This window comes from Pseudochaenichthys georgianus, chromosome 9 (assembly GCF_902827115.2).
Source record: "Pseudochaenichthys georgianus chromosome 9, fPseGeo1.2, whole genome shotgun sequence".
Classification (NCBI taxonomy): Eukaryota; Metazoa; Chordata; class Actinopteri; order Perciformes; family Channichthyidae; genus Pseudochaenichthys; species Pseudochaenichthys georgianus.
The window spans coordinates 28,208,406-28,223,822 of NC_047511.1; the positions used below are offsets into that span (position 1 = coordinate 28,208,406).

General features: G+C 44.4%; 1 protein-coding gene across 2 annotated transcripts in view; it reads left to right on the top strand.

Annotated features, from left to right (window-relative positions):
- LOC117451865 (pikachurin) overlaps window positions 1-14,936 on the top strand; it is a 33,454-nt gene extending 18,518 nt beyond the window's left edge. The window contains exons 8-25 of one of the 2 annotated variants that reach the window (XM_034090212.2): window positions 1,448-1,560; window positions 1,643-1,890; window positions 2,431-2,618; window positions 2,750-2,850; window positions 2,930-3,030; window positions 3,435-3,579; window positions 7,031-7,220; window positions 7,767-7,892; window positions 8,228-8,471; window positions 8,565-8,676; window positions 9,237-9,353; window positions 9,542-9,722; window positions 10,090-10,113; window positions 10,334-10,412; window positions 10,562-10,705; window positions 12,641-12,724; window positions 14,486-14,589; window positions 14,675-14,936. In XM_034090212.2, coding sequence (XP_033946103.1) covers window positions 1,448-1,560; window positions 1,643-1,890; window positions 2,431-2,618; window positions 2,750-2,850; window positions 2,930-3,030; window positions 3,435-3,579; window positions 7,031-7,220; window positions 7,767-7,892; window positions 8,228-8,471; window positions 8,565-8,676; window positions 9,237-9,353; window positions 9,542-9,722; window positions 10,090-10,113; window positions 10,334-10,412; window positions 10,562-10,705; window positions 12,641-12,724; window positions 14,486-14,589; window positions 14,675-14,826 — 2,453 coding nt within the window. In that variant the 3' untranslated portion in view covers window positions 14,827-14,936. The remainder of the gene's footprint in view (window positions 1-1,447; window positions 1,561-1,642; window positions 1,891-2,430; window positions 2,619-2,749; window positions 2,851-2,929; window positions 3,031-3,434; window positions 3,580-7,030; window positions 7,221-7,766; window positions 7,893-8,227; window positions 8,472-8,564; window positions 8,677-9,236; window positions 9,354-9,541; window positions 9,723-10,089; window positions 10,114-10,333; window positions 10,413-10,561; window positions 10,706-12,640; window positions 12,725-14,485; window positions 14,590-14,674) is intronic. The other variant, XM_034090213.2, reaches the window with a different exon arrangement.
- Window positions 14,937-15,417: the final 481 nt, after the last annotated feature.

A 15,417-nucleotide genomic window follows, 5' to 3' on the forward strand; every position in this document is an offset into this window, starting at 1 on the left:
CCCTGATTACTCTCAACCGCTGTCATCCTTACACCAGCATAACCTGCCAGACGACATTCCAATAAATACGGTTTAATCAGTTAAAAAATACTACCTCAATAATTAGTATAAATCATGTGCAAATATATAATGTCAACTGTACTGTGCAATCACGCTAATAAAGTGTAATATTACCCGGCTCGAAGCCGTCATTCCATAGTGACGAAGTTATCTTCGTCACATTTCCTTCCCCCTCTCCCCAGGAAGCACAGTGTCTTTACAGTCTCGGCTTCGGGACAACCAGTCAGCCACCCGGTTTCAACGCCGCCACCTCCAGCGGGGCCAGTGAAGCCGTTGTCAACCATGTCGTGATGCCACTTATCCGGAAGCTGTTTTGTCCTGTTGTAATGCGTTGGTCTGCCTCTAGCACGACCCAGGTTCTGTCGACTCCTCGTGGGTCCGGATCCGCCTCCTCGGCCTGCAAACGCTGCTCCTCCTGCTTGCCTCTCGTCTCCTGCTGCCTCAACAGCCGTGGCCCCCTGGTCCGTTCCAGGCATAGCCACCCCCAGCCGCGGTTCCTCTCTTTGGTCCCTCTTCTTTCCTCTCGTAATTTTCAACTCCTTACTTGGTCAAATCCCACTTCTGACACCAATTGTGAGACTGACCGTTGAGCGGCCCAGACCAAGCAAGGAGGCAGAGGCAGAACGTCCAAAAATATAACCCGACGTGGGCATTTATTAAAATCATGTACACAAAGTTCACAGCCTCAATCCTGCTGTTCTCCTTGCACACATCCTGCAGCCACAAGGACCTCACACACCCCGCCAGTTACAAGGAAACAGCACCTAAATACACACATATACTAACAAGACACAGGTGAGGGGGGAGGAGACAACACAGGACACCAGGTGCACACAATCATCAGCCACAGACAGCAACATATTATTTGAACCCTGATTACTCTCAACCGCTGTCATCCTTACACCAGCATAACCTGCCAGACGACATTCCAATAAATACGGTTTAATCAGTTAAAAAATACTACCTCAATAATTAGTATAAATCATGTGCAAATATATAATGTCAACTGTACTGTGCAATCACGCTAATAAAGTGTAATATTACCCGGCTCGAAGCCGTCATTCCATAGTGACGAAGTTATCTTCGTCACAGTGACATGTTTTCACATTCCCCAGTGATCGTTTATCATTGGGAAACAGTCACCCATCCAGCCACATAGGAACCATGCATCTTCAATCTCTCCATGTGTGCAACTTTCATATGAATTTGTCATGTTGTTTGTTGTCAGGGCCATTTTTATTGTCTAACAGCTTACTTGTGTTTTATCATTCCACCAACTTAGTTTGACCCCTAAACCTGCAGTCATGGTTTATTTTATAATCAACAGTTATAAAGAAATGTAAAGAAGTATGTAATAAACATCATGTATCTTTATTGACATGAACAGGTGCTTCTGAAGTTGGCAGTGGGGATTACGGCCGTTACATCACAGACTCAGGAGACAAAGATGAAGATGGCTTTGACATTGATGACTCTGATTATGACATCTTTATTGAGGAGGTGGGTGATTGCATACTACAGCTTGACATGGATACGAATTTTAGGCACATCTATCATTATTAATCCTGTTATTTTTTCCTAGTTAAAGCCATTCCCAGGAATCAATAAAGACAACAGGAAGTCCCAGCTCCGTTCACGCCCTGATAGTCCATCTGGCCGTAACGTTGTTTATCGTATGAACACCATCGCTCCCCGCAACGTTACTGCTACGCCTGCTTCCTCCACCACCTCATCCATCTTCCCAGATTTCACAGATCTGGTTTTCTCATCCACCTCAGAGCCCAGGACCACCAGTTACACAAAAACCACGGCTCCACTTAGCACCACCAGGTAAGATTTAAAACCTTATTTTGCCTTGATAATCGATTTTACTGAAGGTTTTACATTGATTATACTATTGATGTTTATCAGCAGCTGGAGGTCGTTATGGCCTCTCTTTTAAATAAATGATTTCTTTATGTTTCTTAATGTTTGAACAAAAAACGGGGGTATGAGGATGGTTTTCTTTTATCTCAGCAAGATCACAATTCTTATTGCAGATCCTCTTGCTCTTGGATTCCTAGATTGTCTCTTCTGGCTTTTTTATTTTCTCCAAAGATCCACCTACCGTTTTTTGTATACTCTTACACATGTGATAATAGATGGAGAATAGAGCAGTAACATGTCACACCAATTAAAGCTGCCATTCTGGTTGTGATGTACTGAATGTCATTACCTGCAGCAGAGTAAAAAAGGTATCACTCTTAGTTAAAACTTAGGAAAGAGCTGATAGATACATTATACAACTGCTTTTAAAATATAAATATCATTATTTGCTAAACCACTGACTATACTGTAACATCACTAAACTTCTTTCTCTTCTGATTTTAGCAACCCTTTTCCCACCACCACGACCGCCCCAACATTGTCCCCCTGGAAAGGTGAGGTACCTCGTATGTACGAGCTGACCTGCGATGACACTGTGTGCCCCCCCGACAGCTTCTGTCTCAGCGATTTCGACAGCGGAGGCTCCCGCTGCCACTGTAACCTTGGACGGAGAGGGGACAACTGCTCTGAGGGTGAGGGAGGTGTAATTGAGTTCAAGCTTTAGTAAAAGTGTGGTGATGCTAAAGAGGCAACTATCAATTGTATAATACTTTCGTCTTTTATCCCTCCCAAAATAAACTTATGATGACTTTTTCCTCTTCAGTGGTATCCGTGAACTTTCCCAGGTTCCATGGCTTCTCTCACATGACCTTTGAACCCTTGAAGAACTCTTACCAGACCTTTCAGATTACTTTGGAGTTCAAGGTAAAGCACCATATCTTTTTTTGATTTGATTATGGTTTAGGGTGAACAGATCTTTAATCCAGTTTTTTCGGTGGTACAGGCCGACTCTGAGGATGGCTTGTTGTTATACTGTGGAGAGAATGAACACGCACGTGGAGACTTTACCTCTTTGGCTCTGGTGCGAGGCAAGCTGCACTACAGGTGAAGACAACTGTGACTCACTGAATGAAAGGAGTAGATTATTTTAGATAAAGTTTACAAGTCTGCTGGTTTTAAGAGACTGGATTGTTAAATGTGTGATTTAAGGAAATCTGAGAATTTAATGAATGTAATTCTTCAAAAGTATTCAAGAAAAATATTATTATATTTGAACCATCTTAATGTGGTTGTTAGCATAACATTGATGACATTTGTAACACTGTATTCCCATTTGATTTAAGGGTGAAGCCATAAAGAAAATGGTGTGTTTAAATGTTCAATCTATAGACAATATAGCTGATAATAATATACAGTATATTTACAAATATAATTGTATAGAACCACTCATCCTTTGTGTAATGTCAGCATACTTTAGGTAACTGGACATTTGATCGTTTTCCCCTCAGGTTTAACTGTGGTACAGGTCCAGCTCAAATAATAAGTGAGAGTCGTATTGTGGTCGGTCAGTGGCACACAGTCACTCTCTCCAGAGATGGCATGAGCGGCTGGCTGCGAATGGACAACGACAACCCATTATCTGGACGCTCAGAGGTAACAATAACACACAATCACTTGCATATTTGTATTATTTTTACATAATATATGTGTTTGCGTAAGACCTATTTATCAATTTATTAAAGTGCAGTACGGCTTCAAAAAGGGAAAAGATTTTTGCAGTATAACTGTTACGGTGGAGCGAAGGAAGCAGGTAGGACCCAAATGCAGATTAAAGTAAAAATAATTCCTTTATTTCAAGGCTAAGATATAATCAAAGACACAACAGAACACTCACCGACGAACTAGTCATGACACAAGACAACCCGACAAAGAGAGACAGAAAACACAGAACTTAAATACACCCAGGACTAATCACATAAACACGACAGGTGAGGAGGGAGGAGAAAACACATAGGTACCAGGTGAACACAATTGGGTAATCAGAGAGGGAAACCGACAGAAAGCAAACAGGCAGGAAACGGGGGTGAACACTTTACAAAATAAAAAATAGGAAACCCAAAGATAGAAAAGGACACGAAAAATACTAACAGACAAATCCTAACAGTACCCCCCCCCTCAAGGGACGGATCCCAGACGTCCCAAAACAAAAATCCAAAAACTCAAGCAGGGAGGGTGGAGGGGGTCCGGAGGAGGGACGCATCACTAAGCCACCAGGGTGGGAGGAGGGGGTCAGGAGGACGGGACTGAACTGACCGTCCAGGGGCAAGGCAGAGGACCAGGAAGGGGTCTCGGGCGGACGGCCCGGGGGTAAGGCAGAGGACCAGGAAGGGGTCTCGGGAGGACGGCCCGGGGGCAAGGCAGAGGACCAGGAAGGGGTCTCGGGCGGACGGCCCGGGGGTAAGGCGGAGTCCAAAAAGGGGGACTCGGGCGGACGGCCCGGGGGCAAGACAGAGTCCAAGGTGGGGACCAAGGTGGGGACCATGGAGGGGCGAAGGCAGCGGCAGGAAGAGTCAGGGGGCCGGGCCCGAGGGCGAGGACCGCTGCACTCAGGGGGCCAGGCTCGAGGGCGAAGACCAGACAGCTCCGCAGGCCGGGCAGGAAGGCGCTGACGGGACAGTGCCGGAGGCCGGGCAGGACCCGGTGTCGGAGCTGGTGGGACAGGCCTCGGCAGGATCCCCCATGGAAGAGGACCAGGACACGGGATTGGCAGGACCCCCGGCAGGAGAGTAGTCGGAGGGACCTCCAACGAGACAGGACAAGGAGCTGGCAGGACCCCCGGCAGGAGAGTAGACGGCGGGACCCCCAACAGGACAGGACAAAGGGTTGGCAGGACCCTCGACAGGAGAGTAGTCAGCGGGGCCTCCAACGGCACAGGACTAAGAGTTGGCAGGACCCCCGGTAGGAGAGTAGGCGGCGGGACCTCCAACGGGACAGGACACAGGGTTGGCAGGACCCCCGGCAGGAGAGCAGTCGGCGGGACCTCCAACGGCATAGGACATGGGGTTGGCAGGACCCCCGGCAGAAGAGTAGTCTGCGGGACCTCCAACGGCACAGGACCTGGGGTTGGCAGGACCCCCGGCAGAAGAGTAGTCTGCGGGACCTCCAACGGCACAGGACCTGGGGTTGGCAGGACCCCCGGCAGAAGAGTAGTCTGCGGGACCTCCAACAGCACTTCAGTAGGGACTTTAGATGGGACTAGAGAAGGGACTAGAGAAGGGACTAGGAAAGTGACTAGGAAAGTGACCTGAGGAGGGACTAGGGAAGGGACTAGAGAAGGGACTACAGAGGGGACTAGAGAAGGGACCAGAGGAGGAACTAGAGAACGAAACTCGAGAGGAGAACTAGAGAGGGGACTTGAGGAGAGACTAGAGGAGGGACTAAAGGAGGGAACTGGAGAGGGGACTCCAGAGGGGACTAGAGGGGAGACTAGAGGAGGGACTAGAGAAGGGAACTTGAGAGGGGACTCGAGAGGCGAACTAGAGAGGGGACTCGAGGAGGGACTAGAGGAGGGACTAAAGGAGGGACCTGGAGAGGGGACTCGAGAGGCGAACTAGAGAGGGGACTCGAGGAGGGACTAGAGAAGGGAACTTGAGAGGGGACTCGAGAGGCGAACTAGAGAGGGGACTCGAGGAGGGACTAAAGGAGGGACTAAAGGAGGGACTAAAGGAGGGACCAGAGGAGGGACTAAAGGAGGGAACTCGAGAGGGAACTTGAGGGGGAACTGGAGATGGGACTGTGGCAGCTGGGGCCACATCTGGGTCTGGCACCAAGGCTGCTGGGACCGGGACTGGGGCCGGAATTGAAGCCAGAATCCTGGCTGAAAGGTCCGGTTCTGGAGCCGGAAACATGGCTGTAAAGTCCGGTTCCGGAGCAGGGACCGTGGCTGCTGGGACCGGCACTGGAGCCGGAACCATGGCTGCAGGGCAGGGAACCGGAACACGGATCCATGGCTGTGTGGGGTGGTACTGGAGCACGGTACCATGGCTATGTGGGATGGTACTGGGGCACGGAACCATGGCTGCTGGGGCCAGAACTGGGTCCGTAACCATGGCTGCTGGGGGCTGAACTGGTTCTGGAACCCTGGCTCTTTGGGCTCGTGCTGCCAACCTGGCCTTGCGACCCCTTCCTTTAGGAGCCGTTTGGAGGCTCCGTGGACCTCCAAAGGCCAGACGAGTACCAGCGAATGGCTCCTGGACAGTAGCAAACACTGGGTGAGAAGCAGGGGCTGACGCCAGACGGACCACACCAATGCGTGTGGTATCAAAACAGGAGTTGGGAGACCTGGGTCTGTCAGGATCGGGAAAACAAATTGTGAGGTAATCCAAAAGCCTGGCAGGTAAGAATTTCACCAAACCTTGATTCCTCAGTGTAAGGTGGACTGCTTCTGCCAGAGCAGCATCTCGCTGCTGAACCCTGACCGCTCCTATCCATTGATGAGAGCAGGTAGCCAAAGAAAACGTAAAATCCAATAATTCCTGCTCAAAAGGATCTGCTGGGCCCATATTTCAGGTCGGGTTGTAATGTTACGGTGGAGCGAAGGAAGCAGGTAGGACCCAAATGCAGATTAAAGTAAAAATAATTCCTTTATTTCAAGGATAAGACATAATCAAAGACAAAACAGAACACTCACCGACGAACTAGTCATGACACAAGACAACCCGACAAAGAGAGACATAAAACACAGAACTTAAATACACCCAGGACTAATCACATAAACACGAGACAGGTGAGGAGGGAGGAGAAAACACATAGGTACCAGGTGAACACAATTGGGTAATCAGAGAGGGAAACCGACAGAAAGCAAACAGGCAGGAAACGGGGGTGAACACTTTACAAAATAAAATAGGAAACCCAAAGATAGAAAAGGACACGAAAAATACTAACACAGACAAATCCTAACAATAACTATTTTGATATTGTGGTTTGGATGAATTTGGTGTGGAACATTGCTGCCAATATTGCCTTCCAGTCCTTTCAGCTAGTGGGCCAAAAGTGGTTTTACAGTAATGAAGCACATTTTCTTCTCCTCACTCTTTGCTTTCAGGGCCAGTACACCAAGATCACTTTCCGTTCCCCGCTGTATGTGGGTGGATCCCCGAATGCTTATTGGCTGGTCAGGGCAACAGGGACAAATCGTGGCTTTCTGGGCTGCATTCAGAGTCTGACCGTGAACAACAAGGCGATAGACATTAGACCCTGGCCGCTGGGCAGGGCTCTGAGCGGAGCAGATATAGGTGAGGAGGCATACTACCAGCAGTATATGATTCTAACCCATGTTACCCATAATGCACTGGTTTTCATCTTGGATATTGATGCTCAGACAAGTAGTTTAGGAGCAACTCTGGAGAGGGAAACAACTCATTTTGGACTCTGTACATAAGTAATGTAATGAGGTTAGAGGGCTCTATTTGAATATATATGGCAGTATTTCTTCATCGCCCAGTTTTTTGCTTGAGTCATTTCACTGTAAAGATTGACATGTTTTGATAGCAATTATTCTTCTGTTCAAGGTCCTGACAGTTCTAACCAAAAACAAAACAGGACAAACAAATATGTTAATATTATTTTTTTTAAAAGAAGCTAAATGTTGTAAGTAGTCATCACCTAAGATATTGATTGTGCACAATACCTAAGAGGATTTTGCGGAATACAAATGCTAAATACTACAATACTAATACTAAATGGGGGAAGAGCCTGAGCTATTAGTTGCAGCAAAAACTAAAAAGTGCATCATAATAAATAGAACCCTAACCCTGTCTAAATCCCCCCCTTGCCCCCAGGTGAGTGCAGCGACAGTGTGTGTGACCTGGTCAGCTGTGTCAATGGTGGAGTTTGCTTTGCAAACCGTGCCGATGGCTTCATCTGTCTGTGCCCACTCGGCTTCAGGGGAGCACTTTGTGAAGAGAGTAAGTCAACATACCTAAAAACACACACTGTTATAGATTGTCACAGAAACCTTTTAAAGTAATTACTGACCAGTTGAGTGCAATATAAAGGACAATTATTCAAGATGAGGATTATTATATGTTATATAGAGGCAGGGGGATTGATTGCATGTGAGACTAGGTTTCAAACATTATATCCCCACTTTCTCTCCATTTGCTTTTGTTCTTATCAACTCCTTCTTCTTCCACCTCTTCACTCTTAATCATCTCTATGTGCTCACACCTCTTCTTCCCTCTTGGCCCAAATCATTTTTTGTCTTTCTATCCTTTTTATATATTTTCTCTCCACCCTTCAGGTTTCTCACTGTCCTCCCCTCTCTTCAATGAGACAGTGTTTTCGTATGCTGTCATCCCATGGCCCCAGTCCTTACAGAGTTATCTGTCCTTCATGGAGTTTGAGCTGACGTTTAGGCCGTCGTTGCCTGACGGGACGCTGCTGTACAGTGACGACGCAGGCAGCGGAGACTTCCTGGCTATCAACCTTGTGGACGGATATGTTGAGTTCAGATTTGACTGCGGCTCTGGAGGAGCTACTATAAGGTATTACATAGATTTATTCTTAAACTGTTCCCCGTCTGCTTTACTTTCTCAGTATATTTTCAAACTAGATGACTGAAACTGTGTGTGCTACAGGAGTGACGAACAGATCAGTCTGGACAAATGGCATGAGCTGAGGGTGTCTCGCACGGCAAAGAGTGGCATCCTTCAGGTGGACAGCCAGAGGCCAATAGAAGGAATCACTGAGGTATTTTGTTTTTGTTTGAGGAAAGCTGCAGTATGTCATTCTTTTACTACAAGAGGGCAGAACAAACTCACACACTTCGAAAAGTGTGTTTGTACACTATTAGGTTGTGCGGGTATGGGTAAATAACATTGGACAAATTATAAATTCAGTTGATGCAAAGCAACATTGGTGTACCATTGGAGTCACCTGTTGAACGTCAGCCCAACATGTACACATACTATTTTTACATCTCATATGTTCTTTAATGTGTTCTTCTGTTTATTTGACAACGATTTTGCTTAAATCTGCAAATTGAAGGAAGGAAAATAACGTTTTTACAGTAGATTATGAAGACAAATCAAGGCAATACATTCGTAAACAGGACAAGATCTTTCTGTCGAATTCACAATTACATTTTCAACATTTTTTTTACCTTAACTCAAAATGGCATACATGTTTTTTTGTTTTAGGGGAAACATATATACAACGTTAATCTTAGTGTACATAATTGCTAAGAGGGCATAATTACATTAATTTATTTTGTAAATCACTAATTTATTTTTGTTCGATTTCCTATATAGGGAGCTTTCACCCAGATCAACTGCAGTTCACCTCTTTATATTGGCGGAGTGCCAGAATACGATAAAACCAAGAGGGCATCAGGTGTGATAAAGCCTTTCACTGGAATTATTCAGAAGGTAATTCAGTTAACATTTATGAACAATGTTGAAATGACTAAATGCTTTAAAGTTAACATTAAAGTCGAAACACTTTGTTCTTTCACATAACCTAACATCAAGTTTCTATTTCAGTGTGTAACCCTTTCTTGACCTCTCTCTCTTACTCCATCTGGTCTCTCTCTGTTTCTTTCCTTTCCCTTCCCCAGCTGATACTTAATGATCACACCATCCCAATAATAACTGGCTCAGCTGGTGGAGTTAATGTAGCAAATTCAGCTCACCCATGTGTGGAGAGTCCTTGCGCCAACGGAGGGTCCTGCAGGCCGAAGTGGGACGGTTATGAGTGTGACTGCCCCCTGGGGTACGACGGGAGGCACTGCCAGAAAGGTCAGTCGCATAGTTGCACAGTAAGCATAATAACATTTTTTTACAGAACTTGCTGTTTTAGCATGTGCCTTGGGTCTTCTTTAGTCTGTACCTTACATACTACGACTAGTGCAGCTATAAAATGGGGGCAGTCTAATGAAGTGAGAAGGTTTGCAGTTCACTTTTTCTTCTTAATCAGCTGTGAAGAAGTTAATGATTACTTTTTGTGTGTAATATTTTGATATAATTATGTTGCATGATCCTTCCTCTCAGGGATTAATTGTGTGTTTTCTCTTTTAATGTAATGTCATATTTAATGATATATTGGAATACCTAATCCCTTAAGCCTATCTATGCTTTCTCTGTTTTTAATGCTTTCCCTGTACAGAATGTGGGAATTACTGTTTGAACAGTAAGTTTTTTTCAATGACTTAAAAATGCCGTTAGAAACACCCTGCACATCAATGAATCATAACCTATCATGGCCTCACTTAACTCATAGTCCTACATCTGTTTCCCCCTCGTACATTTCTCCTCCCAAAATAACTTTTAGTCTTCTAGCTTAGTTTCATACATGCTGATGCTGCCACCTTGTGATGTTATAAAGTAAATACAATGTTTTCTCTGCCCAGCTGTGACTGAAGCCATTGAAATCCCACAGTTCATTGGCCGAAGTTACCTGACATATGACAACAGAGATATCCTGAAAAGGTGGGTTGTGAAGTGACTGTGAAGGGCTGCAAAATGTTTTGTGATATGTATAGATATACTTTTAAGGTTCTTGTAATGATGTTCGTTATACTATCTGCACAGTTCTGGTTTTAATCTCTTTTGCTGGTAACTTTGTCTGTATTTTTTAGGTTGTCTGGTTCTAGGACCAACCTTTTCATGCGTTTTAAGAGCACAGCCAACGACGGCCTCCTCTTGTGGAGAGGAGACAGTCCCATGAGAGCCAACAGTGACTTCCTGTCTATGGGGCTTCAGGATGGGGCACTAATCTTCAGGTATTTGTTGTGTATGTGTTTGTAAAACATGAGGGACACTATCACACCACTATTACAACTGTTATTAAAGTGTATTTTATTTATTCTTTCTGAAATATATGGATTAAAAGAAACATTTTTAGTCCAACTATAAGTTCCTCTTGATGCAGTGGTACTTCCTTGTCTTTTTGAGGAAACAAGGGGGGTACAAAGTTCCGATTTCAGCAGGAGAAGAAAGTTAGTGTGAGAAAAAGTTGATGATTACTGTATGGAAAGGGACGTTGATCCCACCAAAGGAGGAGGAGAGCTAAACACCCAGTAGAGGAAGATCTAAAAAAAGACCTGAAGGCTGAGGGACCTTTATCTGGAAAAGGTGATCAAGGTCAACAATTTGAACCCACTGCACTTGAGGTGTACAGAGACTTCATTATGTGTCTGTTTCTTTATCTGGATAGAAGACCAGGTGTGGGAATGTTTTATATCAGAAAATATTTAGATTTTGTTGATTTTTGTTGATTTTGGTGGATGGAACAAACACGTACTGCTAAAAGAAAGCAATTATTAAGGGAAATCAAAGAACTATGTTGTAGACATAATTAGCATTATATTGTGGCCATCAAAAATGTTATGAAGTGTTTGAATAAATAATTGACACACACACATTTCCATCATAACCTACTCCCCCTTAACCTGTTATGCCCTGAGCCTGTTTTTCAGGTCTCAGGCTCGAAAATGACATTGCCAGAACAAATGACGATATCTTCACTTCTAAAAGGGGTAAATTAATAATATTTGCTCTCAAAGCAATGATAAACCTGTGAGTTGGATGTAGAACAGTCAGAATCAATATAGCTTTTTTTTATTTTAAAGTAAATTCAGATTGAACATAGTAAAGATTTTTTAATTATAGTGTCCGTCCAAAAAAAACATATAGTGAAAACCACCCTTGAATGATGGGATAGTAGACTAAAAGCTTTAGGAATCCAAACTATAACATATAATAAGTAACCCGTATCAAGATTGATGCACACAAAGTGCAATTTGACCTTTTTAGAGAGGTTCAGCAACAACAAAAAAAACCTCTGGGGTCATTTGGGTGTATTTGGGTATATTTGCCGTTTCTCTGGAACCCATTGGTCGATTTTGGTGATTGACATCTCGTTTGAACCGTTAGACCCAATATAATCGAAGGGGAAGTTCCTATATTCACCTACACGTTAACATTGAGGAGTGAGAGTAATGCACACGCAGTTTGCCCAAACCGAAAGCTATATGTAAAGCTCTGAAAACTGAAAACTAGGCTTATTGCTGATGGATTATCAGTAATCATTTGAAAGTGAGTGACACAGACACATTGGAGTAACCTATGGATTAACCTTCAGCAGCGTTGTTATCGTTTTAATGCCATTGAACACAACTTTTGATCAGAAAAACAGCAAAGGTAAGACTATTTGCCGTTTTTGCTCCCTAAAGCTACGTCGTGTGTTGTCTGGGTTTGCCTGAGCTGCCGCGAGTTTTGCGGTCGCACAGTGATGATATTTATACCTCTAGAATCTGTGGAATATCAGCTTTAATCTGATATCTTGTCTGTGCAGATCCGATAAGTAATAAAGTATTTCTACCGTGAGTTCTGTGCTAAATACGTTAGCATCTTTTTGCTCAAGGCTCATGTAGAAGCTTCTTGTGAGACTTGTGTTTTGTTTCGGTAAAATCTTTTCGTATCGTCAGTTAGCTGAGTTTCTTCCTGTTAAGACACATTAATAGGTTGTTAAATGTTAAGAAACCCTGAGACACAGTTTCGTAAAAAAAAAAAGCCTGCAGCCCCTGCTAATAATAATGAGCAACTTCCATTAAAGAAAGGTCCTTTTACTGTACATCCTATTATTTGTGTGGATCTGGGTACATCCCCACTGTGCACTCTTGTAACTCCTTGTATGTGTTTCCATGTTGTTCTAGTTATAACCTGGGCAGTGGTTCGGTTAATATCGCTGTCAATGGGACCTTCACAGATGGAAAGTGGCACAGAGTCAAAGCAGTGAGGTAAGGTCTAAATACATATAAAATAAAAGGTGCACCTTTCACACCAACGCGTTTTCAGGGACGGCTCGGAGCTAGAACCTGAAAAGTACCGGTTTTTCCTCTTCACACCGCAGCGGCGCCGCCTCTTAGCTCCGGAATCCGGTTAGTTTCCAGCTCCAAAAAATGGTCAGTCTAGAAGCTGCTTATGTCTCTCTACTACCTCATTCACCCCAACGCAACTCCGGTTCAAGCTCCGTGCTAGAGCTTTTCAGGTTCAGAACCGGTTCTTCGGTTTAGCTCCGGCTCTTTTCACACTGCCCAGAGTCCGACTGGTGCTGCGTCATTGCGTCATCGTTTGCGTCATGACGTAACCGTTTGTGTGCCTGCTTCATGAAGCCAAACCGCGTGGAAACCCCTCACAGCTGACACCGACAACAACAACAATGGCCGATTGTGCTCCAGCTTCCTCTGTACCTCTTCAGAAGACCAGATTCCCAGTGGGTAGCTGGTCTCTTCAGTGGACCACTGCTGCTTGTTAAGTTTCTCCATCGTTGTGTACAAACTGGATAAAACGCGGGCTTTTTGTTGTTGTTCAGGAGTTGATCTGTCTCTGCCCCTGCCCCCGCCTCGACGTAAGCGTGACGTATGCGGTGCTTTTGCTCTAGCCGGACAATTTTTTGGAGCTTGAAATGAACCAGATTCCAGAGCTAAGAGGCTGCTCCGCTGCGGTGTGAACAGGAAAACCCTGTCCTTTTCAAGCTCCAGCTCCAAACCGGCCCTGAAACACCGTTGGTGTAAATGAGGTATACGTCGAGGCGGGGGCAGGGGCAGGGGCATGGGCATGGGCATGGGCGGGATCAAACTCCTGAACAACAATAAAATGCCCGCCAGTTATCCAGTTTGTACACAACGATGGAAAACCTCAAACTTAATAAGCAAGTAAAGTCGTCCTTGTAAAGTCGTTCCTTGTAAAGTCGTTCCTTGTAAAGTCGTCCCATGCCTTTCGTTTGGTTTAAGAGCATAACCAAAGCAAACAGCGCTTCAATACAATCGGCCATTGTTGTTGTTGTCGATGTGAGGGATTTTTGCGCGGTTTGGCTTTTATGAAGCAGGCACGCAAACGGTTACGTCATGACGCAAACGATGACGCGATGACGCAGCACCAGTCGGACTCTGGGCGGTGTGAAAAGAGCCGGAGCTAAACCGAAGAACTGGTTCTGAACCTGAAAAGATCTAGCACGGAGCTTGAACCGGAGTTGCGTTGGTGTGAATGAGGTATGTGTGGTGTGAACAAAGCGGGAGCAGAAAAGGGAAACTGTAGCTGAACCAGAAAAGCTCTAGCACGGAGCTAGAATGGGAAAAGCGCTGGTGTGAAAGCCGCATTATATAGATGTTCACTAAAGAGATCTCTTGCTATATTTTTCACTTCACTTGACAACTCAGACAATGAAGATGCACCAAGGTTGTTCTTTGTCCACTTGGGGGCAGCAGAACATTCTGACAAATCACCTTTAAAGTTGATTTATATGCGATGTGTTATCCCCATACAAGCAACTCCCTACTCATAAATAATACATTGTACTTTGATTGTTGATATTATTTAGATGGATTATTTTAGTTTTAAGGAGAGGTATTTGGTAAACCTGCTATTCTTTCCAGTGCATGACATTCAGAAACAGGTCAACTTTCAAACCATGTGGAAAATGAAAAAACGAATACAAGGACAAAGATAAAGATAGACATTTTTAATTACTTGGGTTTACCTTCCCAATACGTTTTCAGAGATGGCCCGTCAGGGAAGCTGGCAGTTGATGACTATGGCGCAAAAACAGGACGGTCACCCGGAAAGATGAGACAACTCAATATCAACGGCCCCCTCTATGTTGGTAGGTGGTGCTGACAACTGATCATCTCAAAAAGCTTTATATCTACTGTAGACAATAATTTTAATTTCTTTTTTTCACCCTGAAGGTGGCATGAAAGAGATAGCCCTTCACACAAACAGACAGTACATTGGAGGCTTGGTGGGCTGCGTGTCCCACTTCACACTCTCCACTGATTATCACTTAGCTCTGGTGGAGGACGCTGCTGACGGCAAGAACATCAACACCTGCTCCAACTAAAATAAATCGCTTCAATACAAGAAGGTCTGTTTTCAGCTATGTTTTTCAACTGGAATGAACAACTCGACCAGTTGAAAACTGAAAGAATAAAGTACATTTTGCTCTGCCAATTCTAGGCTGACATTGTATAGACTGGAAGTGGGAAAAGACTAACAACATTGTTACTTCAAGTCACAAGATGATTTAAGTGGCAACGTTTCCAAACCAACTCTAACCTGCCAAGTTTTATGTTTTATTTTCATGTAACAACTTGTTGATGAATTGCTCTGAAAAACCGTTTGGACATATGGCAACAGCAAACGACCAGAGGATATTAAAAAGCACAAGTTCTCTGTGAAAGGAGATACAAGCTTAAAGTTATGGGTCTAATGGAGGTCTTTGAAGGAATTTTTTTTCATGGGATGATCCACATCATATATTTATTTTTTCTAATGTTAATCCTGATTTGATTGCTCGAAGAACTGAGTGATTCGAAGGATTGAGAGTCATCACAACTTTTTCATGAACCTGACCCACAGCAGCTAGCAGAGATAAACTTGTTTGTAGAGGATTTAGGTTTTGACCCTAGAGCACTTCTTGTTTGTTTTTGTG